The sequence below is a fragment of the Epinephelus fuscoguttatus genome, linkage group LG17 (assembly GCF_011397635.1).
Source record: "Epinephelus fuscoguttatus linkage group LG17, E.fuscoguttatus.final_Chr_v1".
Lineage (NCBI taxonomy): Eukaryota > Metazoa > Chordata > Actinopteri > Perciformes > Serranidae > Epinephelus > Epinephelus fuscoguttatus.
The window spans coordinates 32,533,785-32,547,626 of NC_064768.1; the positions used below are offsets into that span (position 1 = coordinate 32,533,785).

Sequence of the window (13,842 nt, forward strand, 5' to 3'; positions counted from 1 at the left end):
GGATCCAAAAAGCCTCTCTCTGTAGAAGAAACTTCTCTCTATCTCCCCCTCTTTTAAGTGGTCCGACTTCTTCTATTCCCTGAAATCTTAAAGAGCAAACCTCGTGACCTGCTGCAGTGAAATGTCTAGCTACAGAAGATTTACCGTCTTTGGTTCTGATGTTACTTTTGTGTTCAGAGATACGAGTCTTAAGCTCTCTTTTAGTCTTACCAACATAACATAAGCCGCAAGGGCATTTCAGCAGATACACAACAAACTTAGATTTGCATGAAATTCTACCTTTAACTTTAAACTTTTTACCTGAGTGGGGATGTGTGAATGTATTACCCTTAATCATGGCGTTACACTGAATGCAATTATTGCAAGGAAAATTGCCAACAGGTAAAAGAGACAAAAAATGTTGGGGCTGAACAAAACAATCAGCTCTAACTAGCAAATCTCTCAAATTAGCAGCACGCTTCTGAGCGAAAATAGGAGTGTTCTTAAAGATATGGCCTACATTCGGATCGCTAGCCAGAATGTGCCAGTGTCTCTTAATGCAGTTTTTAACATCATAGGACAAATCAGAAAAAGTAAGCGCACAGACCAGATCAGAGGTCTTAGAGGAGGATGGTTTAAGTGTTAATAAAGTTTTCCTATCAATCTTTCTCACTCTCTGGAGACAGTTGTCAAGAATGTTCTTATCATAACCTTTAGCCCTAAAACGGGCACATAAATCAACCGCCTGCTCTTCAAAGGCAGATTCAGTACTACAAATTCTCCTGACTCTAAGTAACTGGCTATAAGGTAAGCCATTCTTAAGGCCCGGAGGATGGTAACTGGAAAAGTCAAGAAAACTGTTAGTGTCCGTTTTTTTCCTATGAACTTTAGTCTCCAAGCGTCCACCTTTGCTAACACACACATCTAAGAAGGAGACAGAGTCATAACTGTACTCCAAAGAAAATTTGATAGAAGGCATCCTGGAGTTAATCTGTTCACAAGATAGCACTACCTTCACACTAGCATAAAGCATGCCACAGCCTCTTAAAGACAGCAGTGTTGGCCCACGATTATTTTTGCCCAGGGGGCCAGTTTTAATCAACTTGCAACTGTATCAGGGTGGCCATGGCCTCCTCATGGCCCTCTCTTGGGGGTGACACTGCCTTTGTGATCATAGCACAGCAGATAATTTGTCTGCATTAAAAGCCCAGCAATACTGAATACTTAATTGCAACCATTTTTATAACCTATTTATGATTACAAGCATAAGTTGTAGTAATTTCCTTCTTGGATAAAACCTTGAAGTTGTAGTTTCACTTTGGCTTTCTATACTAATGTACAAGTGTATAGACTCAGGCACAGGCAGAAGAGAAAGGTGGCTTCTTAGCCTGGTGAGATGTGCCATTCCTCCAGGTTTTGTGCAAATAATTTAGCACCTCCTACAGCAAGTAGAACTAGTAGCTCTGTCAGACACTAAGATGCATCATCTCTCCTTGTTTCATCAAAATTTGATCAATCGTGCATGATGGGATGAAGAGGAAAAAACAAACAATGATGAAATCAGCAAAATGAAGGTGCAAGAAAAGGTACAGCTGCACAAAGTCATACTGAACGCATGAGAGTGGCAGAAAGAATGGTGAAGAATAACACAGAGACAGAGAGGCTGAAGAGAGATGATAAGTGAGTTTGGTCTGCAGTGATATCAGTGTCATATTGCTTTCCCTTGAGCCTGTAAGGCCTGGTAATTCTAATGTTGTGAAAGCTGCCAGGAAGAACTGTGTAATGCACACAGACAAGTACCACGGGCTGGCTAAGACGATTTAGGGCCATTAGGGTCATTAGGTTGGTAAAGTCTGTATGAGGAATCTGCTGCAGAATATTGGGCCTTAAGACTGTTTAATGCCCCGGTTCAGCATGGTGACATAGTATACAGCAAAGCAAACGGAATACCCCTGCAAATGTGGCAAACACTGTGTGCCTTGCTCACTGTCAGTGTTGGCAAATATTGGACACTAGTGCACAAAAGGGAGCTACTGAGAAAATAATAATAATAAACAACTAAGTAATTGAAAAAATAAAACATAATGGTACGTGCAAATTTCATCTTCTTTTTTCTTTTACTTTTTTTTTGTGCTGTGACCTGGATGACTGTTGCCTTTCTCCACATACAGTCCACTCCACTCTACCATTTCCCTCATGTTGGATTTTTTTTGTCAATAAATAAATACATGAACAATTTTATAAGGGTATAAAGGTCTCCTTACTGCACTCTGCCCTCAGGACATTTATTGTTCTGCCCACATTTACAGTGGCTGTTGTCCCACATGTGCTGTGCATCGAATCTATTGCTTTTCAGCTGCCATTCCCAATGTCTACAGTGTGTTTGTCCTCGTAGAGTTTATTTGTCTGTTGTGGATTTGCACCAGATCTCACATTACCAGATATTTTTTGCAGAACATGGGTACCATCTCAGGCCTAAAGGCATTTAGGCAAGTTATTTGACTTATATGTGAGAGATATTTGCACAAAGCAAACTAATAGTTAGATACAGTATGTTAGATATAGTACATAGTGTGCTGTAGGCTACAGTTGGTCTGAGCAGAGAAGTTGGTAGTTCAGTGGTGTTCATTCTTCTTCTTTAGTTTCTGATAATGACTTTAGTTGTTCTTTTATCTCAGACATGTTACATTCTAACATGTCTGAGATAAAAGAACAACTAAAGTCATTAAGAGAAGTTGGTGTGTTCAAGGTATTTTTCACATCTTTGCTTCAGAATTGGGGTTCAGACGTGGCCTGCAACAACTCTAACATTGTCCGGATAAATTGGTTTGAACTTGCTCTAATAAATATTTAAAGATGGCAGACAAGTGGAGGCAGGAGTGACTCAAAAAAGTATGATGGTGCAAATTTACGTAGTACTAAGGAAACACAGGGGGCTTTACTTGGTTTTTATGTTAGCAAAGATGGGGAATTAGATCATGTAATAAATGTTGAAAAATGTATTTTAACTTAAGCCCCTTTTACACTGCAAGATTTTCCGCGAATGTTGGACTGTTTTGCTGGCAAGCTGCGAGCATTTAGACACACAGAGCTGGATTGGTGAGTTGATCCGAGGTGCCCAATTTTCCACCTCGTAGGGTAGACAAATTGGCGCAACCTTTATAGTTTAAACAGACTGAGACAGCCTTCCGCAACAGGAGGGGCTGTTGATGACGCTGCACATGAGATCCACTGGCGGTGGATAAACAGGAAACAGCTGATAGCAGGAATGGGCAGCTAGTAGCAAGAGGGAAACACAAACCTGACAGACACTGTAAAGATGAGCAACTGGGGAGACAAGGAATTGTGCGCCCTCCTTGCCATCGCAAACGAAGAGGCCATTAACCGTAAGATGATGGAGACGGTGAAGGACGGGCCGACTTCCGAGAGAATTGCCGAAGGACTGACCAGCAGCGGCTTCCCTCCCACGTCACTGTTTACGTCACACGCTGAGCTGCACATTTTGTTACTTGCTCACGCCCCCCATTGCCCCAAAAAAGGCACATTCTGTACAAAAGTAGGAAGGCAGCATTTTGGTTTTATACAGCCAGTGCTGAAAGAAGACTGATTGGGCTTTCTTGCAAATTTTTACAATTCCTGTTTAAAAAGGGCTTTAATTTTATATATTCAACTTAATAGCTTTTTTCTGAAGCTTTCACTCAAAAGACAGGGTCTTCATCAGCTAATGGAGTTTTCTCAGTATATGAGTCAGATTTGTTGTCATCCAAGCTTGGAAGCTAAAATGAGCTCTAGAAAAATCATAGAAATGTCGATGACAACTGAGCAAACTCTTTCCATGGTATGGTTGAAAGCTCAGGCAAAGCTGGTGAGTGCACTTTGAATCAGGATTGTTATGTGAAGTACTTTTTTCTTGGTCAAGGATGAAATGTTATTTTTTAATTTTGATAATGACTTTTTTCTTTCTCTTAATTGAAAACAGCAATATGTTAAAGGTTGAACAGGTTGTTTAGGAAAACATGCTAATGCATTTTGTTTAACAGTAACTCAATTATGCTGTTTACATGTGTGATCCAACAGCAGGTCAGTGGGTCAAGGACTCTATTATAGAAGAACTGCATGTAAATGAAACCAATTTTCTGTGGTACCAGAAAGTCATCAGAACATGGTTTACTGGCTGTTTATCTTTGCAGACGGCCTGTTATTATGGATTTACAGCGGGAATAAGAATCCTTTATTCCACTGTGTTATGAAAATATTAGCTTTGTATGGGGACATCCAGTAGTTATGGTAAATCCCTGACCTTTTCAAAGTCTCTTTATCATAGACATGTGTTCAACATATGAATACAGATTGACTGCCTGCTGCTGCTCTCATTTATCTTGCTTTTCTGTCCAAAAGCCACTGGTGGGATGCACATCTCACACTGGTTTCCATTATCCCTGTAAATGCCAATGCCAATCTTCTGTTTGGCACCATGGGAAAAGCGGGAGCGAGACCAGGTTGGAGGTCCGGGGGTTGCAGTGTAGGGTGCATCCTAAAAGAGCAATCCCATTATTGGGGAGAGAAATCATTTCACACAGATCTCAATTTTCTTGTGCTGGCAAGCTACAGAGAAGATGAACCTGTTGAGAAACATCAGGGAAAAAAGCCTTTTCTCCTCCCCTGTGGCCTGACGGCTATTAAATGGACTGAACAGTGGATATTAAAGTGTGCTGCACCTGTAAAGACATCATTTAGTTTACTGAAAGATCCACCTTTTTTTGCTCTATTGATTTGTTCATCTGCCGAGCAAGTAACTCAAATAAAACTGAAACCTAGAAAAGGGATTTTTTGTTATGAAAGTCAGGAGGTCAGTAGACTATGTGAATTTTGTGTGACACTTTGCTGTGTCCGGCAACCTGGAGCCTTTTTGAGGCCCCAGCCAACTGCTGATGAAATATGCAACCCAGATGACAGAATAAATGTTGACATTGTACATTTCTGCAAACCATGGATACGTAACATTTGTACATTATTATGAAGCAGATATGTTGAAACTTTATGTTTCGTTGTGTTTCAGTAACACTGTGGTTAACGTATAATTGTGTTTGGCATAAGAATGACTTGTTTATAATTAAGAAAAGATCATGTTTTTGTTCAAAATACAAAGTTTTGGCGCCACAATCATGGATGGACATGCCGCTGATGTGTCACTGAAAAACACCCAACTTTGGTGTTTGGTTGTCTGAGATAGAGGTCGGCATTGCTCTGCCATATGGCATTCACATAAAGGGTGCTTTCAAACCTAGAGTCGTCTTGCTTTGGTCTGAATCAGGGACCACTTTTATTACAAAGTTGCGTAATTGCCTAGAGTTGGTTTATGTTCTCACGGCAGCATTTACAACGGACCAGATAAAATGCTTATGCGAGAAAGCTGCTCTTGACTGGTCAGAATTTCCATGTGGGAAAAATCCAGGAAGTAAACCAAACATTGAAGAAGAGTACACTTGCAAGATAAATGTGACACTTTCTAATGTCACAATGGAGGGACAACTACGCAGGTTGATTTTAGCGCTGCTCATCGTGGACTGTATTGCTGTCATTGTTCATTTTAGTCAAACCATACAATTTGAAAACGAGGTGCGGATCCAACTAGAAAACAATGTTTTGATGCATTGGATGTGCTGAATGTGCATATTAAGGCAGTACAGGAGGAGGTGCACATTAATAATCCTCCAGGACTGTAACATGCTCATGTTTAACCCAAACAATGTGTCATGTGACTGCAGTCGGTTCGCAACTAAGTCAGAAATGTTCTCACCACAAGAGTTCATTTGTAACCGGACCGAGACCACCTCTTCAAGAAGGTCTCGGTGCAGTTGTTTTGAAGTGCACCCGAGTGCGCTTGCTGTGTACACACCTGCCCAAACTAGCCGAAAGCCCCCTAAGTTTCAGATCATTCACCACATCCCCTCCACCTTATGACAAACTCTGCTCATATCCATGTAATCAGATCTATGTGACTTTAGAAAAGTTGATTGGATATATATGAAACGTGTAATGTATCCGGTTGTTTTCAGAAATGTACAAAGCCAATATCTTCTTCTGGCAACTGGGCTGGAAATCTGCTCGGGACAGCTGTCATTTCAGCCAGCAATGTCGATGGTTGGAATGAAAAGCTGCATTTGTCTGCTCCTCCAAATCAAGGACTCATTGTTACAAAAATTCTAGTAATTGCTCTGCTTGGTAAGCTTGCCACTGTTATCACTGTAAACATATGTGCCTTGCTGGAATGGAAAGCTTGACAGACGCAGCAACAGTGACGAAGCAGGACTGGGTTTTGCGAAGGGTCTAATCTGGTTGTTGAATCTGAGGAACCAGCAGCAGAAAAGTGCGAGTGCTGAGAGCGTGACAGAGACCAGTGTGTATTTTATACTGTGCCAGTGGTTTCAGCAGAAGCCACTATTACTTTGATGGCGCTTATGTGGGGAGGAGAGAAAATAGCCTATTGCTAGAAGCTCACAATAGAGCCTTGGGGCTAACGATCATAGGACCAGTGGACTGTGGGTACGAGGTCACTAATGGGCCAAGCAGAGGCAGACCTCTTTCACTTAACTTTTTTCTCACTGGTCAAATCAGCCTGTTCATCCAGCCTTTGCTTCGTGCTGTTGATGTTACTGTAATGTCTGACTTTCAGTGGTATTTACCTTTTGGCAAGATTCAGTTCATCTTGTTGATCTTTTCTTTTCATCTTCTCTGAAAACACTGCTTATTTGAAGTTTAACATCATGCCCAAACCTCATATGAAACCATAAAAATAACTAGAAAATCTGTTGATGTCTGCATATATGTGCACATTAGGACATGAGGATAATTTCATGGGCCACAGCCAGTGTTAATTTTGGCAGAGATTTAATTAGTCATCAGGGACTGGTATTATTTTTTTCTTATTAAGGTCATAGTCTATTTGGCATGTAGCTTCAGTTACATTTGCTTTTCTGCCATGGCCATAATGATGACTTTGCAACAAACCCATTTTAGTGAAGAATGGGAAAACCTCCTGGGAGATTATATGTTATTCCAAGATGGTCACCCCTGCTGCTGGCCGACGCTCAAAATTAAGGATGTCCCGTTGTCTCAGGGACAATAACAATAGCACCTGGGATGCAGAGATACAGTGTCTGAGGCAATTCTGGGCAGTAGGGAGATAATTACGAAAATGATGTATATAAGAACTCAAACGATATTCAGCTGAATGTTAAACTATGAAGCTGTTATGGGAAACAGGTTTGCATTTTGGCACTACAGTTTGCAGTGTTGCATTTATTGATTGAACAGTAACTCAACATGGTACTGAAAGAATACTGCAAACTGATTCTGGCCAAACACCTATGGTGATTTTAATTTTCTTATCCAGATATAACTGCAGGGAACAACCAGCAGAACTTTCATGGCGGACTAGAGTGAACAATATGCAGTGACAGACAGTGATGTAATGTACTTTTCAAAGCAATAAGTCATGTAATAAATAGCTACTTGGAATTTATTAATTACAGTGGTGACTAAAACAAGTATTGCTCAGTCAACAGTTCAACCCGTTCTCTCTCCCAGGTCATCAAAAACTGATGCTTTTTCAGTGCATATTGTTCAAATTGTAATCAGTAATATGTAATGTAATTCATTAAATACATCTGATAAACCTCATGTATGTGGCTTTGTGTTAACAGCTACAAACATAGAAAAAAAGTTTGTGTTAACCCTCAACATCTCTGCAACACACAGGGCACCCTGTGTTTGGTTAGATTTAGGCAACAAAACTACTTGGTTAGGTTTAGAAAAAAGTGCATGTTTTGGGTAAGGGTTAGGGTTAGTGGGTTAGGGTTAAAATTTGACCCTACACAAACTTTCTTGCTCTTAATTCTACATCACATGCTCTCAGCATCACAATATTGTCATAGATAGGTTAACATTGGAGTTAGTTGAAAGCCTGAGTGTCTCATAAAGACTCTGAAGGGTCAGCCTTGTTGCTATGGAAAATACATAGCATTACTGTCTATAGCTGCATATTGTTAAGATGGTAATTAGGAGCAGCTGAGCAGGAAAAAAAACATTCACATTAGCTATGTCGCAAACTCTACAACCAATGTCTCAAACCGAAGTTCATTTTTGTTTGTTCTAATTACATAATAAAAGTATTTTTATTAAGCTTTTTATTATTAACTATGCAAGACTATGTTTATTGATATCACACGCCAAGGGGAATGACAAAGCATTGGTAGTTGATGACCTGTAGATGGGAACGGACCAGACACTTTGGGGGTTGGCTTGTTTAATCAGGAGTTTAATAGGTGGCTGACATCAGTTTGTCCTCTACATCAGGTGAACTGACCGGTGCAGTTCATGTCTTTACTTTTGCCGACACACTTCTTCAGAAACCATAACCTAACTTCCAGAGAGCCAGTTGAGTTATACTGTAGTTCTACTTGCCTCATTGGTTTGTTTACAGTGTGTGACTGTAACATCCCTCATTGCTAATATATTGCTATAATTGTATTAATAAACATGCCCTATGTGTATAGTGGCGTAAGTAAAGATGGGTGTGAGGTTTGTGGTCAGAAAAACCTTGTATTTATAAAGCCCCCACATTGTTATCCTTTATATGCAGTGTAGTGAAAAAAAGCCGAGCCCCTCATACTTTTGAAAAGTGGTAAATCTGGTCATTATAATAGTGGCTTTACTGGTGGGTGTTTGTAGTATAAGAATGGAGGCCGGGTGTGATTAGATGTGTGACATCCCCCCTGGAGTTTAAGCCTTGTTGGCACAGTGCCCTCCATGCCTCCTGGCTCTTCTCAGTGGGTGATAGGCAATGTAGGCCAGCGTGTGCACAACCATCCTCATTTAGTTGCTACACTCACCATCGGCCTGGAGATAACCGTGTCATTCAGTGGCATGTACATAAATTACGGTGAACACCTGCGTGAAGCTGAGACAATACTGCCTGCCAGGGAGGTAATACTTTATGGGTATTAAACATGCTGGCGTCTTTAGAGAGCTGGATGTGGATGAATACCCCGGCCCAGATGTCTACTTAGCCTTGCGGTGTGTAGCCTTTTGCCTATATTGTTAATTACAAAATCAATTTAGCGTTGTTTTTCATCGCTTAGCTCTCCATCTCATCTCTGACAGGGTATATGCTACATTAAATGTTACATCAAATGAGCAGTGTGCCTTAGAAGTCCTATTCTTCCTGTGGAGTATTTCCTCATTTCCAGCCAGAGAGGATAATGGCAGCCAGTGAGAGATGCCAGATCTGTGACTGCAGCTGTCTCTTGTGTCTGGGGCAGTTTCTTGCTACCTCTATTGATTTGTATTGATCTAGACCCTCTGCCTGCAGCTGTAAGCTAATTCAGCCTGCTGGTTCTTCCGTTGACATTTTCATTGCTGTATCTCAGCTTTATTGAGTGAAACCATAAAGCACTGTTTAATGCAGCCTCTGACTTTGTACTCTCAGCACGCTGAATTGCTGTATTGTCTAGTGATAGACGGTTACAGCGCAGATTTTTTTCTCATGGCTATGGGTCTGTGAAATCACACAAATGTGCCATCACAGTTTTGATGAAACTCTGCTTTTAAGTATAGACTGTAAAAATAAAGGACAAAGCTAGCTTCATGTCACCCATTGAATTGTGGACTCCTTTAAAGCCTCGAGTCTGGCATTTCAGCTGTCGCCATCTTGGTTCTTTGGAGCCAGAAGTGACCATATTTGGGTGAGAGGCTGGACCTGTGGAGGAGGGTGAAGACACTGCCTTTAATTATGCGTAACTTTAAGACTTATTAAGATTTTAAAGAGTGAGTTATATAAAAATTCAACCCCCATACAGTTTTCATGAAGATGGAATTTAACTTTACAGACCAAAACTGGTATTTTTTTGTACTAGGCTGTAAACATGTTTGTTCTTGCTGTTAAGTTGGGTATTTAAACACAGGGGTCTATGGGGATTGACCGGCTTCTGGAGCCAGCCTCAAGTGGCTGTTTGAAGAACTGCAGTTTTCGGCTTTTTCATGTTGGCTTCATTTTTCAGCCCCGAAAGTTGCAAAGTGCTCACAACACAACGGAAATTGTTTCTAGGGGACAGTATGGCCACTCACAATTTGAGTAGTTGTTAGTTTCACTGCACAATGAAAGCAAGTTTAAATGGTTTTGTAAAATATTAATATTTTAATGTTCAGGATGACACTGACTATGACCATGTAGGATTTGAAGTGATTTTACTGTGCAGTTAAAAGAAAGAAGATAAAGGGCAGGTCAGCTCAAATTACTTTATAACACACTGACCATTTTCTTATATTTAAACTCTTATTAAAAATAGAATGTTGTAGCTGTCAGTGGTGGACTGTTTTTGGTTTGATTTGGCCAAGGCTGGGGCGAAAAAGAAGGACAAATACACCAAATCATAAAAAAAAAAAAAAATGGTGCACTGCACACAAAAAAGAAGTGTTTCAAGCCATGCCTGGAGTCAGTCCACCAGGACCTGTGGTGTTTTCACTGCAGGGCCTGGTTGCTGCTGATGGGAAGAAATGACCCACTTGTACTCTTTGATTAAAATGCCTTTGATCAGCCAGGGTTTCCCTCACACACACATCAAGAAGAGGCTCTGCATGGTTAAACCAGTGCAGCAACATTCGCTGTTATAAGAAGGAGGTCATAGGTGGGAATTATCTACTTGTGGATAATTTAAGTGGTGATTTTGAATTTCTTTTTTGTCGGTTGAGCTTAATTGTGTTGCTTATCATTTTGTAATTCATTGCTATGATGTCTCATTTTATCATTATCATTTGAGATAAGAATAATTGTTTTACAGGGTTAATATAGCAAACCTTCCTATCCTGTAATCATGAAGAAGTTATTTTGTGATCATGTGAAAACCGCAGTGGTGTGTGAGAGATGCTTGGCTTAGTCTGGACTGACAAAGGTTCCCAGCATTGCAACACCAGACAAGGCTAATAATATGCAAGGCCGCGCCATGCCTCATATCAGTTAATTTTTACGTTGTATTGATTGAGTCTTCAGTCTCTGGCTCTGCTCATCTGCTGCGCTTCTAACAGGGGGGTATGCTGAAAGTCGATGTTTACTTAGAACTATAATTGCATTCTCATAAATCCAGGGAAAGTGCAATCACAGTATTGACACTTGGAAGCACTAACACAATGTGGAAAGGCAGTAGTGTTGTCTTTAGAAGCACTTTAGAGCTATAAATAATATTGTTTTTCTGTGGAATACTTAATCTTGTTTTGATAAGGGTTTTTGCTCATTAAAAAAATCCTGCTTGATTGCAACTTTGGTCTTACTGTTGTAGCTGTAGCTTAGAATATCATAACATTTACCATCATCAAGTAATTGCTGAGAAACATAGGGGCATCTGTATAACAAAGTTCAGTGGGGCGAGGAACACCAGCAGTCAGATGATAGGATAGGTTGAAAAAAACAGATGATCCAGCCATGCTATTTGGAGGTTAATCTGAAAGTGTTAGAATACTCCAGTATATAGCACAGGACATGATATTTACTGTAGGTCAAAGCCATGAAAGAACCATGAAGTCAGTCTAAAACTGAGATTCAGTTTGCATAATAACTTTCCTATTAGGTGATCTGAGGGTTTATTGTCTGATTGTTTGACTGCTCTTTTAACAGCGAGCTTGTTATACACTTTGACCTTTCCTTGACCTCTGTTGTCTTACTCTTTACAGGTCCATGGGGTCGTTGTATGGGCAGTGAGTGTGGACCTGGTGGCAGCCAGAGCAGGGCAGTATGGTGCGCCCACTCTGAAGGCTGGACCACGCTGCACACCAACTGTGACCAGACAGAACGGCCGGACAACCAGCAGAGCTGCTTCAGAGTGTGCGACTGGCACAAAGATCTGTACGACTGGCAGCTGGGTGCCTGGAACCAGTGTGTCCCGGTGTCGATGCGCAGTGCTGGAGTGCAGCGCCCCGCTGTGTGTACCCGGGGAGAGGAGGGCATCCAGACCAGGGAGGTGGGCTGTGTCCAGAAAGCGAATGGCGAGCCTGCAGAAGATGCAATCTGTGAATACTTTGAGCCCAAACCACGCCTAGAGCAGGCCTGTCTTATTCCCTGCCCACGGGACTGTGTGGTGTCTGAGTTCAGCCCGTGGACTATCTGTTCAAAAACCTGTGGGATGGGCTTACAGAACCGGATCCGCTTCGTTCTGGCTCCTCCATTGTTTGGCGGGGCTGCCTGCCCAAATTTGACTGAGTTTCAGACATGCCAACCAGGGCCCTGTGAGGGAGAAGAGAGCCTCTATAGCCTCAGGGTGGGACCCTGGGGGCTCTGCTCTGTCCCACTGCCAAGGCAAGCCAGACAAGCTGATAAACCACCCAGAGAGAGTGACAAACCTTCCAAGGATGGTGATAAACTTTCCAAAGAGGGTGACAAACAGTCTAGAGAGAGTGAAAGAACACCCAAAGGGGGTGACAAACAATCCAGAGAGGGTATCAAACTGTCCAGTGAGGGTGGCAAACAGTCAAAAGGAGGGGACAAACAGAGCAGAGAGGGTGACAAACAGCATAAAGAAGGAGACAAAAGGTCAAAAGAGGGTGATAAACTGTCCAGAGATGGGCACAAACCCTCCAGACCCAACAGAAAATTGGGCAGGGCGAACAGGAAACCAGACAGGCCGTCCCGACAGGCAGACAGGCCCAAACGACAGAAAAAGGCTAAAAACAAAGAGAAAAAAGAGAAAATGAGAGAAAAGGTCCGGGACAGGTTAAGGGAGAGGGGTAAGGTGAAGGATCCTGAGACCAGAGAACTCATCAAGAAGAAGAGGAACAGGAACCGACAGAACCGCGTGGGAGGAAAGTTCTGGGACATGCAGGTTGGCTACCAGACCAGAGAAGTGACCTGTGTGCATAAGAGTGGGAACGTTGAAGCCCTCAGGTAAAAATCACTTAGATAAGTTGCATATGTATCAGTTCACAGCTTCAATGCATGCTTTCAAAAGTGTGCTCCTACTGATGATCTACTTTTGTGAGAACATTTTGACTTGTTGTCACTTTCTTGAGAGTCTGGATAATACCTTGGTTTCAGGATTAAGACTAGAATAATGGTTAAATGATCTATGTCAAGGTTAGAGTGTTTCAACATCAGGACTTTTCAGGTTTATTTTGGAATTAGGATTAGGATTGGGTAAAGGTAAATTCTAAGGTGAAGTTTGCTTCACCGAATGCCATCAGTAGATGGATTTGGAGGAGTTAGAGTTGGGATTAGATGGCCAGGTCAAGGTTAGGGTTTGAAATATTATGGTTTTTGTCCCTTTTGCCTCGGTTGTTTTCACAAAGTTGGATAGGTGTAGGAAAATGTTGTGGTTAGAGTTAAAAACACTCCCTCTTTAAGTTCGGAGAGCTTCATCGTAATGGTTTCAGTAATAATCACTGGGCTAAAGTTAAGGAACGATCATGGCCATGCTTTCCTGTTTGTTATAAACAGGAAATAAATAGCTGTCTCTCATATAAAAATCAGATGTTTTGTTGCTCTACAACTGCACTACCTGACGTCCTTCATCATAATTCCTACAGCCAATGGAGGGCTTTCTCACTTGGACATTTATGTGCATGCCTGTCTACAACCTAGTGTAATGTATATACATTTATGTATATTTATTTATTTAGTTTATACATTGTACCATTACTGTACTGTGTATATTTATTATTATTTTATACTGTATTATATTTTATTCATATATTTTAACTTTATGTCTTAGATTTTGTGTCTTATTTGCATTATTTTAATATTATTAGATCTATGCATTTTATTGCCAATGACTGCTTCACTGTAGCTATTGTTTGTAAGACAGTAAATAACTTGAA

General features: G+C 41.2%; 1 protein-coding gene across 1 annotated transcript in view; it reads left to right on the forward strand.

Annotated features, from left to right (window-relative positions):
• The window catches only part of thsd7aa (thrombospondin, type I, domain containing 7Aa), a 167,694-nt gene that overhangs the window by 65,816 nt on the left and 88,036 nt on the right, over window positions 1–13,842 (forward strand). Inside the window, exon 2 of the mRNA XM_049601983.1 lies at window positions 11,707–12,913. Coding sequence (XP_049457940.1) covers window positions 11,707–12,913 — 1,207 coding nt within the window. The remainder of the gene's footprint in view (window positions 1–11,706; window positions 12,914–13,842) is intronic.